This window comes from Oncorhynchus mykiss, chromosome 21, assembly GCF_013265735.2.
Source record: "Oncorhynchus mykiss isolate Arlee chromosome 21, USDA_OmykA_1.1, whole genome shotgun sequence".
Classification (NCBI taxonomy): Eukaryota; Metazoa; Chordata; class Actinopteri; order Salmoniformes; family Salmonidae; genus Oncorhynchus; species Oncorhynchus mykiss.
Window position 1 is genome coordinate 3,205,618 of NC_048585.1, and position 14,024 is coordinate 3,219,641.

The 14,024-nt window shown below is 41.9% G+C and overlaps 1 protein-coding gene across 2 annotated transcripts in view; it reads left to right on the forward strand.

Annotated features, from left to right (window-relative positions):
• LOC110499725 (thyrotropin-releasing hormone-degrading ectoenzyme-like) overlaps positions 1-14,024 on the forward strand; it is a 417,686-nt gene that overhangs the window by 385,731 nt on the left and 17,931 nt on the right. For both annotated transcript variants that reach the window (XR_005038456.1, XM_036956614.1), the window contains exon 16: positions 12,442-12,609. Coding sequence is in view for 1 of the 2 variants with exons in the window: in XM_036956614.1 (XP_036812509.1) it covers positions 12,442-12,609 (168 nt within the window). In the remaining variant the exon portion in view is untranslated. The remainder of the gene's footprint in view (positions 1-12,441; positions 12,610-14,024) is intronic.

A 14,024-nucleotide genomic window follows, 5' to 3' on the forward strand; every position in this document is an offset into this window, starting at 1 on the left:
ATCACCAAGCAGCTCTCCTCTCTCCTCTTCAGAGATCACCAAGCAGCTCTCCTCTCTCCTCTTCACATATCCCCAAGCAGCTCTCCTCTATCCTCTTCAGATATCACCAAGCAGCTCTCCTCTCTCCTCTTCAGATATCACCAAGCAGCTCTCCTCTCTCCTCTTCACATATCACAAAGCAGCTCTCCTCTCTCCTCTTCAGATATCACCAAGCAGCTCTCCTCTCTCCTCTTCAGATATCACCAAGCAGCTCTTCTCTCTCCTCTTCAGATATCACCAAGCAGCTCTCCTCTCTCCTCTTTACATATCACCAAGCAGCTCTCCTCTCTCCTCTTCACATATCACCAAGCAGCTCTCCTCTCTCCTCTTCAGATATCACCAAGCAGCTCTCCTCTCTCCTCTTCAGATATCACCAAGCAGCTCTCCTCTCTCCTCTTCAGATAACACCAAGCAGCTCTCCTCTCTTCATCTGAAAGAAGCTTATAGTCACACTCCGTTTTATAGCTCATTTTTACAGAGAAGAATGTCCCATTGTTGAATCCCAGTGGGCCTGACATAGATTTGTGTTCTGATCAATACGGCACGTTGGACATCCTTGCCAATATCGATGTTTCAAACGCCAAGTGTCCATTGAAACAGAATCTATCCCTTGTCTAATCCCTCCACCGGTTGCTCTCGGCAACACAAACAACAACATCCACAACAATGGCCCCCCACCTCTACACAGACGTGGTGATAACAACACTCTCTTCATCTCCGCTATGATACGAACATCCCTCATTCTGCCCTACAAGGTCTGATTGGTTCTCTGCGCATTCCTTCAGGAACACTGTCTAATGATCCTGGGTCTGATTGGTTCTCTGCATATTCCTTCAGTAACACTGTCTAATGATCCTGGGTCTGATTGGTTCTCTGCGTATTCCTTCAGGAACACTGTCTAATGATCCAGGATCTGATTGGTTCTCTGCATATTCCTTCAGTAACACTGTCTAATGATCCTGGGTCTGATTGGTTCTCTGCGTATTCCTTCAGGAACACTGTCTAATGATCCTGGGTCTGATTGGTTCTCTGCATATTCCTTCAGTAACACTGTCTAATGATCCTGGGTCTGATTGGTTCTCTGCGTATTCCTTCAGGAACACTGTCTAATGATCCTGGGTCTAAATGGTTCTCTGCGTATTCCTTCAGGACCACTGTCTAATGATCCTGGGTCTGATTGGTTCTCTGCGTATTCCTTCAGGAACACTGTCTAATGATCCAGGGTCTGATTGGTTCTCTGCGTATTCCTTCAGGAACACTGTCTAATGATCCAGGATCTGATTGGTTCTCTGCGTTTTCCTTCAGAATAATACAGAATAAACTAAGATAGGACATAGTGAAGATACTGTATCTGAGTCTGTCCATTGATGTCAGCAGTACTGCACTACACACTGTATATGTACACTGTACGCATGTGAGTGAGTTGAAAAGGGCTGGCACCCTATTCCCTTTATAGTGCACTACTTTAGACCAGGACTGGCACCCTAATCCCTTTATAGTGCACTACTTTAGACCAGGGCTGGCACCCTATCCCCTTTATAGTGCACTACTTTTGACCAGGTCTGGCACCCTATTCCCTTTATAGTGCACTACTTTAGACCAGGACTGGCACCCTATTCCCTTTATAGTGCACTACTTTAGACCAGGTCTGGCACCCTATTCCCTTTATAGTGCACTACTTTTGACCAGGACTGGCACCCTATTCCCTTTATAGTGCACTACTTTTGACCAGGACTGGCACCCTATTCCCTTTATAGTGCACTACTTTAGACCAGGGCTGGCACCCTATTCCCTTTATAGTGCACTACTTTAGACCAGGTCTGGCACCCTATCCCCTTTATAGTGCACTACTTTAGACCAGGGCTGGCACCCTATTCCCTTTATAGTGCACTACTTTTGACCAGGACTGGTACCCTATTCCCTTTATAGTGCACTACTTTAGACCAGGACTGGCACCCTATTCCCTTTATAGTGCACTACTTTTGACCAGGACTGGCACCCTATTCCCTTTATAGTGCACTACTTTAGACCAGGTCTGGCACCCTATCCCCTTTATAGTGCACTACTTTAGACCAGGTCTGGCACCCTATTCCCTTTATAGTGCACTACTTTAGACCAGGACTGGCACCCTATCCCCTTTATAGTGCACTACTTTAGACCAGGTCTGGCACCCTATTCCCGTGCACTACTTTAGACCAGGTCTGGCACCCTATTCCCTTTATAGTGCACTACTTTAGACCAGGACTGGCACCCTATTCCCTTTATAGTGCACTACTTTAGACCAGGACTGGCACCCTATCCCCTTTATAGTGCACTACTTTTGACCAGGGCTGGCACCCTATTCCCTTTATAGTGCACTACTTTAGACCAGGACTGGCACCCTATTCCCTTTATAGTGCACTACTTTAGACCAGGTCTGGCACCCTATTCCCGTGCACTACTTTAGACCAGGTCTGGCACCCTATTCCCTTTATAGTGCACTACTTTAGACCAGGACTGGCACCCTATTCCCTTTATAGTGCACTACTTTAGACCAGGTCTGGCACCCTATCCCCTTTATAGTGCACTACTTTAGACCAGGGCTGGCACCCTATTCCCTTTATAGTGCACTACTTTTGACCAGGGCTGGCACCCTATTCCCTTTATAGTGCACTACTTTAGACCAGGTCTGGCACCCTATTCCTTTTATAGTGCACTACTTTGACCAGGGCTGGCACCCTATTCCCTTTATAGTGCACTACTTTAGACCAGGACTGGCACCCTATTCCCTTTATAGTGCAAGGGAATAGGGTGCCATTTGGGATGCAGACCAAGTCAAAAACTCCCCATCTTAAAGCATAAGCTCTTCATAAAACCCCACTGCCCTCGCCACATGGCTTTATGATCAAGGTAGTAATGTGTGACGGCTGAGCTCAGCAGCGTTAATGTGGAACGCTCATACCTGGTGTGGTCCACATCTTCCTGTGTCCTCCTCACACTATCTCCATCTATAAAGAGGAGGGAGAGGGAGAGGGAGGGAGGGAGGGAGGGAGGGAGGGAGGGAGGGAGGGAGGGAGGGAGGGAGAGGGAGAGAGAGAGAGAGAGAGAGAGAGAGAGAGAGAGAGAGAGAGAGAGAAAGAGAGAGAGAAAGAGAGAGATTGAGAGAGAGAGAGAGAGAGAGAGAGAGAGAGATGCATATATATATATAGAGAGAGAGAGAGAGACAGTGAGAAAGATAGAAAGAGAGTCACCTTTCACTGTAAAAACACTGACTCTTGGTTTCCTAAAGTGTAACCTGCAGTGATTTAACCTACAGTAGCTCTTGTACCAGAGAGAGCTGCCAGTAGAGCTGTTGATCTGGCGGTCTGCTCTCTCAGTCTCTGTTTTACCATCACCACATCATCCATCAGTTGTAGAGTCTGAATGAAAGACTCAATGTGAATATTAGGGAACATCGTGGCCTAGAAAGTTAATTATTTCCGTCATCGTTGTGAGAGACTGCATGGAGAGAGAGAGCAGTAATATTGTGTCTTCAGTCATTATGTCTCTGTCTCTATCACACTTTGACCACACACCAGGTATATTCAGGATTTTTTTTTTTTTTGGGGGGGGGGGGGGGGGTGGCTTTTTCCACAAGCTGCATTTCTACACAAGATTGCGTTGGGGAAACTATGCTAGAGTGTAGATTCCCGAGGCTCTCCCAAACCCCCTGTGTGCCATGGACCCAGTCAGCAGAAGTGTTTTGCTCGGTAAGGTCTTGCTATAGTAAACTTTCTCCAAAGCCTTGATTCCTCTCGAGAGCCAGAAAATGTCATGCTCTCAATCTATTGTCGAAATACAGTGCATGAAAGCCCAGCATCCCATGACACATCATTATGGATTTTCAGTTTTTCTTTTTACTACAGCCTGAGCAGCAGCTAGACTTTCCCCGGTTCAATCCCCAGTCCAGTCATTATAATAGGAACCACATCTTAGGCTTGGATTTCAGGATGGACAAGATACTTAAGGACCGTTAAGTTATCGGTGGTGCAGGACACGTCTGCTCTGTATGACTTTGGGTTTTCACTACAACATCACAGGGAGCGGAACCTCTGGACGCAACGTTTCAACAAACAACCTCTTAACACATTGACAACACACACAGTCACCCATGAGGGTTTTTTAACATGTTAATAGATGGACACAATCAGGGACAGGATTCAGACAACCTTGTCAGTTGGAGCATCTGAAACTCTTTGTCAGTTGGAGCATCTAAAACTCTTTGTCAGTTGGAGCATCTAAAACTCTTTGTTGTCAGTTGGAGCATCTAAAACTCTTTGTCAGTTGGAGCATCTAAAACTCTTTGTTGTCAGTTGGAGCATCTAAAACTCTTTGTTGTCAGTTGGAGCATCTAAAACTCTTTGTCAGTTGGAGCATCTAAAACTCTTTGTTGTCAGTTGGAGCATCTAAAACTCTTTGTTGTCAGTTGGAGCATCTAAAACTCTTTGTTGTCAGTTGGAGCATCTAAAACTCTTTGTCAGTTGGAGCATCTGAAACTCTTTGTCAGTTGGAGCATCTAAAACTCTTTGTCAGTTGGAGCATCTAAAACTTTTTGTTGTCAGTTGGAGCATCTAAAACTCTTTGTCAGTTGGAGCATCTAAAACTCTTTGTCAGTTGGAGCATCTAACACTTTTTGTTGTCAGTTGGAGCATCTAAAACTCTTTGTCAGTTGGAGCATCTAAAACTCTTTGTCAGTTGGAGCATCTAAAACTTTGTGTTGTCAGTTGGAGCCACTAAAACTCTTTGTCAGTTGGAGCATCTGAAACTCTTTGTCAGTTGGAGCATCTGAAACTCTTTGTCAGTTGGAGCATCTAAAACTCTTTGTTGTCAGTTGGAGCATCTAAAACTCTTTGTCAGTTGGAGCATCTGAAACTCTTTGTCAGTTGGAGCATCTAAAACTCTTTGTTGTCAGTTGGAGCATCTAAAACTCTTTGTTGTCAGTTGGAGCATCTAAAACTCTTTGTTGTCAGTTGGAGCCACTAAAACTCTTTGTCAGTTGGAGCATCTAAAACTCTTTGTCAGTTGGAGCATCTGAAACTCTTTGTCAGTTGGAGCATCTAAAACTCTTTGTCAGTTGGAGCATCTAAAACTTTTTGTTGTCAGTTGGAGCATCTAAAACTCTTTGTCAGTTGGAGCATCTGAAACTCTTTGTCAGTTGGAGCATCTGAAACTCTTTGTCAGTTGGAGCATCTAAAACTCTTTGTTGTCAGTTGGAGCATCTGAAACTCTTTGTCAGTTGGAGCATCTGAAACTCTTTGTCAGTTGGAGCATCTGAAACTCTTTGTTGTCAGTTGGAGCATCTAAAACTCTTTGTCAGTTGGAGCATCTGAAACTCTTTGTCAGTTGGAGCATCTGAAACTCTTTGTTGTCAGTTGGAGCATCTAAAACTCTTTGTCAGTTGGAGCATCTGAAACTCTTTGTCAGTTGGAGCATCTAAAACTTTTTGTTGTCAGTTGGAGCATCTAAAACTCTTTGTCAGTTGGAGCATCTGAAACTCTTTGTCAGTTGGAGCATCTGAAACTCTTTGTCAGTTGGAGCATCTAAAACTCTTTGTTGTCAGTTGGAGCATCTGAAACTCTTTGTCAGTTGGAGCATCTGAAACTCTTTGTCAGTTGGAGCATCTGAAACTCTTTGTTGTCAGTTGGAGCATCTAAAACTCTTTGTCAGTTGGAGCATCTGAAACTCTTTGTCAGTTGGAGCATCTGAAACTCTTTGTTGTCAGTTGGAGCATCTAAAACTCTTTGTCAGTTGGAGCATCTGAAACTCTTTGTCAGTTGGAGCATCTAAAACTCTTTGTCAGTTGGAGCATCTAAAACTCTTTGTCAGTTGGAGCATCTAAAACTCTTTGTCAGTTGGAGCATCTAAAAGTCTTTGTCAGTTGGAGCATCTAAAACTCTTTGTCAGTTGGAGCATCTGAAACTCTTTGTCAGTTGGAGCATCTAAAACTCTTTGTCAGTTGGAGCATCTGAAACTGTTTGTTGTCAGTTGGAGCATCTGAAACTCTTTGTTGTCAGTTGGAGCATCTAAAACTCTTTGTTGTCAGTTGGAGCATCTAAAACTCTTTGTTGTCAGTTGGAGCATCTGAAACTCTTTGTCAGTTGGAGCATCTGGAACTCTTTGTTGTCAGTTGGAGCATCTAAAACTCTTTGTCAGTTGGAGCATCTGAAACTCTTTGTTGTCAGTTGGAGCATCTGAAACTCTTTGTTGTCAGTTGGAGCATCTGAAACTCTTTGTCAGTTGGAGCATCTAAAACATTTTGTTGTCAGTTGGAGCATCTGAAACTCTTTGTTGTCAGTTGGAGCATCTAAAACTCTTTGTTGTCAGTTGGAGCATCTAAAACTCTTTGTTGTCGGTTGGAGCATCTAAAACTCTTTGTTGTCAGTTGGAGCATCTGAAACTCTTTGTCAGTTGGAGCATCTGAAACTCTTTGTTGTCAGTTGGAGCATCTAAAACTCTTTGTCAGTTGGAGCATCTGAAACTCTTTGTCAGTTTGAGCATCTGAAACTCTTTGTTGTCAGTTGGAGCATCTAAAACTCTTTGTTGTCAGTTGGAGCATCTGAAACTCTTTGTTGTCAGTTGGAGCATCTAAAACTCTTTGTTGTCAGTTGGAGCATCTGAAACTCTTTGTCAGTTGGAGCATCTGAAACTCTTTGTTGTCAGTTGGAGCATCTGAAACTCTTTGTCAGTTGGAGCATCTGAAACTCTTTGTCAGTTGGAGCATCTGAAACTCTTTGTCAGTTGGAGCATCTAAAACTCTTTGTCAGTTGGAGCATCTGAAACTCTTTGTTGTCAGTTGGAGCATCTGAAACTCTTTGTTGTCAGTTGGAGCATCTGAAACTCTTTGTCAGTTGGAGCCACTAAAACTCTTTGTTGTCAGTTGGAGCATCTAAAACTCTTTGTCAGTTGGAGCCACTAAAACTCTTTGTCAGTTGGAGCATCTAAAACTCTTTGTCAGTTGGAGCATCTAAAACTCTTTGTCAGTTGGAGCCACTAAAACTCTTTGTTGTCAGTTGGAGCATCTGAAACTCTTTGTCAGTTGGAGCCACTAAAACTATTTGTCAGTTGGAGCATCTGAAACTCTTTGTCAGTTGGAGCATCTAAAACTCTTTGTCAGTTGGAGCATCTGAAACTCTTTGTCAGTTGGAGCATCTAAAACTCTTTGTCAGTTGGAGCATCTGAAACTCTTTGTTGTCAGTTGGAGCATCTGAAACTCTTTGTTGTCAGTTGGAGCATCTAAAACTCTTTGTTGTCAGTTGGAGCCACTAAAACTCTTTGTCAGTTGGAGCATCTGAAACTCTTTGTCAGTTGCAGCATCTAAAACTCTTTGTCAGTTGGAGCATCTGAAACTCTTTGTCAGTTGGAGCATCTAAAACTCTTTGTCAGTTGGAGCATCTGAAACTCTTTGTTGTCAGTTGGAGCATCTAAAACTCTTTGTTGTCAGTTGGAGCATCTGAAACTCTTTGTCAGTTGGAGCATCTGAAACTCTTTGTTGTCAGTTGGAGCATCTGAAACTCTTTGTCAGTTGGAGCATCTGAAACTCTTTGTCAGTTGGAGCATCTGAAACTCTTTGTCAGTTGGAGCATCTAAAACTCTTTGTCAGTTGGAGCATCTAAAACTCTTTGTCAGTTGGAGCATCTAAAACTCTTTGTCAGTTGGAGCATCTGAAACTCTTTGTCAGTTGGAGCATCTAAAACTCTTTGTCAGTTGGAGCATCTGAAACTCTTTGTTGTCAGTTGGAGCATCTGAAACTCTTTGTTGTCAGTTGGAGCATCTAAAACTCTTTGTTGTCAGTTGGAGCATCTAAAACTCTTTGTTGTCAGTTGGAGCATCTGAAACTCTTTGTCAGTTGGAGCATCTGGAACTCTTTGTTGTCAGTTGGAGCATCTAAAACTCTTTGTCAGTTGGAGCATCTGAAACTCTTTGTTGTCAGTTGGAGCATCTGAAACTCTTTGTTGTCAGTTGGAGCATCTGAAACTCTTTGTCAGTTGGAGCATCTAAAACTCTTTGTTGTCAGTTGGAGCATCTGAAACTCTTTGTTGTCAGTTGGAGCATCTAAAACTCTTTGTTGTCAGTTGGTGCATCTAAAACTCTTTGTTGTCGGTTGGAGCATCTAAAACTCTTTGTTGTCAGTTGGAGCATCTGAAACTCTTTGTCAGTTGGAGCATCTGAAACTCTTTGTTGTCAGTTGGAGCATCTAAAACTCTTTGTAAGTTGGAGCATCTGAAACTCTTTGTCAGTTTGAGCATCTGAAACTCTTTGTTGTCAGTTGGAGCATCTAAAACTCTTTGTTGTCAGTTGGAGCATCTGAAACTCTTTGTTGTCAGTTGGAGCATCTAAAACTCTTTGTTGTCAGTTGGAGCATCTGAAACTCTTTGTCAGTTGGAGCATCTGAAACTCTTTGTTGTCAGTTGGAGCATCTGAAACTCTTTGTCAGTTGGAGCATCTGAAACTCTTTGTCAGTTGGAGCATCTGAAACTCTTTGTCAGTTGGAGCATCTAAAACTCTTTGTCAGTTGGAGCATCTGAAACTCTTTGTTGTCAGTTGGAGCATCTGAAACTCTTTGTTGTCAGTTGGAGCATCTGAAACTCTTTGTCAGTTGGAGCCACTAAAACTCTTTGTTGTCAGTTGGAGCATCTAAAACTCTTTGTCAGTTGGAGCCACTAAAACTCTTTGTCAGTTGGAGCATCTAAAACTCTTTGTCAGTTGGAGCATCTAAAACTCTTTGTCAGTTGGAGCCACTAAAACTCTTTGTTGTCAGTTGGAGCATCTGAAACTCTTTGTCAGTTGGAGCCACTAAAACTATTTGTCAGTTGGAGCATCTGAAACTCTTTGTCAGTTGGAGCATCTAAAACTCTTTGTCAGTTGGAGCATCTGAAACTCTTTGTCAGTTGGAGCATCTAAAACTCTTTGTCAGTTGGAGCATCTGAAACTCTTTGTTGTCAGTTGGAGCATCTGAAACTCTGTTGTCAGTTGGAGCATCTAAAACTCTTTGTTGTCAGTTGGAGCCACTAAAACTCTTTGTCAGTTGGAGCATCTGAAACTCTTTGTCAGTTGCAGCATCTAAAACTCTTTGTCAGTTGGAGCATCTGAAACTCTTTGTCAGTTGGAGCATCTAAAACTCTTTGTCAGTTGGAGCATCTGAAACTCTTTGTTGTCAGTTGGAGCATCTGAAACTCTTTGTTGTCAGTTGGAGCATCTAAAACTCTTTGTTGTCAGTTGGTGCATCTAAAACTCTTTGTTGTCAGTTGGAGCATCTGAAACTCTTTGTCAGTTGGAGCATCTGAAACTCTTTGTTGTCAGTTGGAGCATCTGAAACTCTTTGTCAGTTGGAGCATCTGAAACTCTTTGTCAGTTGGAGCATCTGAAACTCTTTGTCAGTTGGAGCATCTAAAACTCTTTGTCAGTTGGAGCATCTGAAACTCTTTGTTGTCAGTTGGAGCATCTGAAACTCTTTGTTGTCAGTTGGAGCATCTGAAACTCTTTGTCAGTTGGAGCATCTAAAACTCTTTGTTGTCAGTTGGAGCATCTGAAACTCTTTGTTGTCAGTTGGAGCATCTAAAACTCTTTGTTGTCAGTTGGAGCATCTAAAACTCTTTGTTGTCAGTTGGAGCATCTAAAACTCTTTGTTGTCAGTTGGAGCATCTAAAATTCTTTGTCAGTTGGAGCATCTAAAACTCTTTGTTGTCAGTTGGAGCATCTAAAACTCTTTGTTGTCAGTTGGAGCATCTAAAACTCTTTGTCAGTTGGAGCATCTAAAACTCTTTGTCAGTTGGAGCATCTAAAACTCTTTGTTGTCAGTTGGAGCATCTAAAACTCTTTGTCAGTTGGAGCATCTGAAACTCTTTGTTGTCAGTTGGAGCATCTGAAACTCTTTGTTGTCAGTTGGAGCATCTGAAACTCTTTGTCAGTTGGATTATCTAAAACTCTTTGTTGTCAGTTGGAGCATCTGAAACTCTTTGTTGTCAGTTGGAGCATCTAAAACTCTTTGTTGTCAGTTGGAGCATCTAAAACTCTTTGTTGTCAGTTGGAGCATCTAAAACTCTTTGTTGTCAGTTGGAGCATCTAAAATTCTTTGTCAGTTGGAGCATCTAAAACTCTTTGTTGTCAGTTGGAGCATCTAAAACTCTTTGTTGTCAGTTGGAGCATCTAAAACTCTTTGTCAGTTGGAGCATCTAAAACTCTTTGTCAGTTGGAGCATCTAAAACTCTTTGTTGTCAGTTGGAGCATCTAAAACTCTTTGTCAGTTGGAGCATCTAAAACTCTTTGTTGTCAGTTGGAGCATCTAAAACTCTTTGTCAGTTGGAGCATCTAAAACTCTTTGTTGTCAGTTGGAGCATCTAAAACTCTTTGTCAGTTGGAGCATCTAAAATTCTTTGTCAGTTGGAGCATCTAAAACTCTTTGTTGTCAGTTGGAGCATCTAAAACTCTTTGTTGTCATTTGGAGCATCTAAAACTCTTTGTCAGTTGGAGCATCTAAAACTCTTTGTCAGTTGGAGCATCTAAAACTCTTTGTTGTCAGTTGGAGCATCTAAAACTCTTTGTCAGTTGGAGCATCTAAAACTCTTTGTTGTCAGTTGGAGCATCTAAAACTCTTTGTCAGTTGGAGCATCTAAAACTCTTTGTTGTCAGTTGGAGCATCTAAAACTCTTTGTCAGTTGGAGCATCTAAAACTCTTTGTCAGTTGGAGCATCTAAAACTCTTTGTCAGTTGGAGCATCTGAAACTATTTGTCAGTTGGAGCATCTAAAACTCTTTGTTGTCAGTTGGAGCATCTAAAACTCTTTGTCAGTTGGAGCATCTAAAACTCTTTGTCAGTTGGAGCATCTAAAACTCTTTGTCAGTTGGAGCATCTAAAACTCTTTGTCAGTTGGAGCATCTAAAACTCTTTGTCAGTTGGAGCATCTAAAACTCTTTGTTGTCAGTTGGAGCATCTGAAACTCTTTGTTGTCAGTTGGAGCATCTAAAGCTCTTTGTCAGTTGGAGCATCTAAAACTCTTTGTCAGTTGGAGCATCTAAAACTCTTTGTTGTCAGTTGGAGCATCTGAAACTCTTTGTTGTCAGTTGGAGCATCTAAAACTCTTTGTCAGTTGGAGCATCTAAAACTCTTTGTTGTCAGTTGGAGCATCTGAAACTCTTTGTTGTCAGTTGGAGCATCTAAAACTCTTTGTCAGTTGGAGCATCTAAAACTCTTTGTCAGTTGGAGCATCTAAAACTCTTTGTTGTCAGTTGGAGCATCTGAAACTCTTTGTTGTCAGTTGGAGCATCTAAAACTCTTTGTCAGTTGGAGCATCTGAAACTCTTTGTCAGTTGGAGCATCTGAAACTCTTTGTTGTCAGTTGGAGCATCTAAAACTCTTTGTCAGTTGGAGCATCTAAAACTCTTTGTTGTCAGTTGGAGCATCTGAAACTCTTTGTTGTCAGTTGGAGCATCTAAAACTCTTTGTCAGTTGGAGCATCTAAAACTCTTGGTTGTCAGTTGGAGCATCTGAAACTCTTTGTTGTCAGTTGGAGCATCTAAAACTCTTTGACAGTTGGAGCATCTAAAACTCTTTGTTGTCAGTTGGAGCATCTAAAACTCTTTGTCAGTTGGAGCATCTAAAACTCTTGGTTGTCAGTTGGAGCATCTAAAACTCTTTGTTGTCAGTTGGAGCATCTAAAACTCTTTGTCAGTTGGAGCGTCTAAAACTCTTTGTTGTCAGTTGGAGCATCTAAAACTCTTTGTTGTCAGTTGGAGCATCTAAAACTCTTTGTTGTCAGTTGGAGCATCTGAAACTCTTTTTGTCGGTTGAAAACAAATGTAATGGTGCTCAACTCCCAACAACCCCCAGGACATTTTAACATTAGCATCGCCATTGACGCAAAACAGTCCATTTCTAAACGCTTTCATTTAGTTTAGTTATAGACACACTATATAGAGATGGAGCATGTTCTGCCATTGTTAAAAAACGCAGCCCATGTCTCTAGTTTAGTATAGTAGTATAATGTCTACAACATTATTGTGCCTCGCTGAGACGTGAACTCCACAAACAAGGGCTCTGTTCCAAGCAAATATACACTCTGTTTACACTCTGTTTACACTCTGTTTACACAACGCTGTTAGATAGTCAATCTCTTTGACTTCTCTGAGGATTCTGGTCCGCTTGGTATTGATTTGTTAACCTTTGTTTAATCAGGGTAAAAATCCTTTGAGGTTAAAAATGATAAAGTGAGGAAGACCTGAAAAGAAGCCCGACTGACACAAACAGCAGGAAATACTGAATACTAATGTTATCGTAGTAGTTTAAAGGAGAATGAAATTGGTAATGTAATTGGTTTGTGTGTGCGCGCCTGCTTGTATGCGTGTTTGTGTGTATGCGTGTGTGTGGTGTGTGTACCCTTCCCTGCAGGATCCCTCCCAACGTGCGTGACATAGTGTACTGTACGGGCGTGTCTCTGATGGATGAGGACGTGTGGGAGTTTATCTGGATGAAGTTCCACTCCACAACAGCCATCTCAGAGAAGAAGGTTCTCCTGGAGGCTCTCACCTGCAGCGACAATGGCTTCCTGCTCAACCGGTGAGTCATTTGTAACAGAACTTTATTGTTCCCTCACAGGGAAACAGAACTTTATTGTTCCCTCACAGGGAAACAGAACTTTATTGTTCCTTCACATGGAAACAACTTTCTGCTCAACCGGTGAGTCAATATTAAATAACTTTATTGATCCATCACATGGAATTTCACAACAGCTTTGTGGTCAACTGGTGAGTAAACCACATTTAGCATCTCCTGGCTTCCACACATAGCCTACAAGCTGATGCAGTCCTTCGGAACATCTACATTTTATAAAGTCTAATAAATCCATGTGATACAGCCTACAGCACCACAATAAATCCATTATTTGAGACGGGTCTAAAGAAACATTAAAAAATGTAGTCTCTTCCAGAAGAACAGAATAACATTCTGTCCTATCCTTATGATAGGTCCTGATCCATTTATTTTTTATCTTAAAAAACTCCCTAATCCCTGCCGATGACAAGCATACCCATAATATGATGCAGGCACCTCCATTTTGTATTCAGGACACAAAGTCCATTTCTCTGACAAATATTTTGCAGTATTACTTTAGTGTCTTATTGCAAACAGGAAGCGTGTTTTGGAACATTTTTTATTCTGTACAGGCTTCCTTCTTTTCCCTCTGTGATTTAGGTATTGTGGAGTAACTACAATGTTGTTGATCCATCCTCAGTTTTCTCCTATCACAGCCATTTAACTCTGTAACTGTGATGAATGATGAAATCATGATGAAATCCCTGAGCGGTTTCCTTCCTCTCCGTCAACTGAGTTAGGAAGGACGCCTGTATCTTTGTAGTGACTGGATGTATTGATACACCATCCAAAGTGTAATTAATAACTTCATCATGCTCAAAGGGATGTTCAATGTTTTATTTTTTACTCATCTACCAATAGGAGCCCTTCTTTGCGAGGCATTGGAAAACCTCCCTGGTCTTTGTCGTTGAGTCTGTGCTTGAAATTCACTGCTCGACTGAGGGACCTTACAGATAATTGTATGTGTGCAGCACAGATATGGGGTAGTCATTAAACCATGGTGTTGTACAACATCGTTGCACACAGAGTGAGTCCATGCAACATATTATCTGACTTGCACATGTTGACTCCTGAACTTATTCAGGCTTGCCTTAATTAACAAAGGGGTGGAATACTTTATTGCCTCAAGACATTTCAGGTTTTTATATCTTTATTATTATTTTTGTGAACATAATTCCACTTTGACATAATGGGGAATTGTTTGTAGACAAGTGTCACAAAATCTAAATGTAATCCGTTTTTAAATTCAGGCTGTAACTGAAACAAGATGTGGGGAAACGTCACGGGGTGTGAATCCTTTCCTAAGGCTCTGTGTGTTCCTACAGTTACTATACAAGTATAGGACCACGTTGGTTGAGTCACTGGGAGACGTTAGAGGCTCA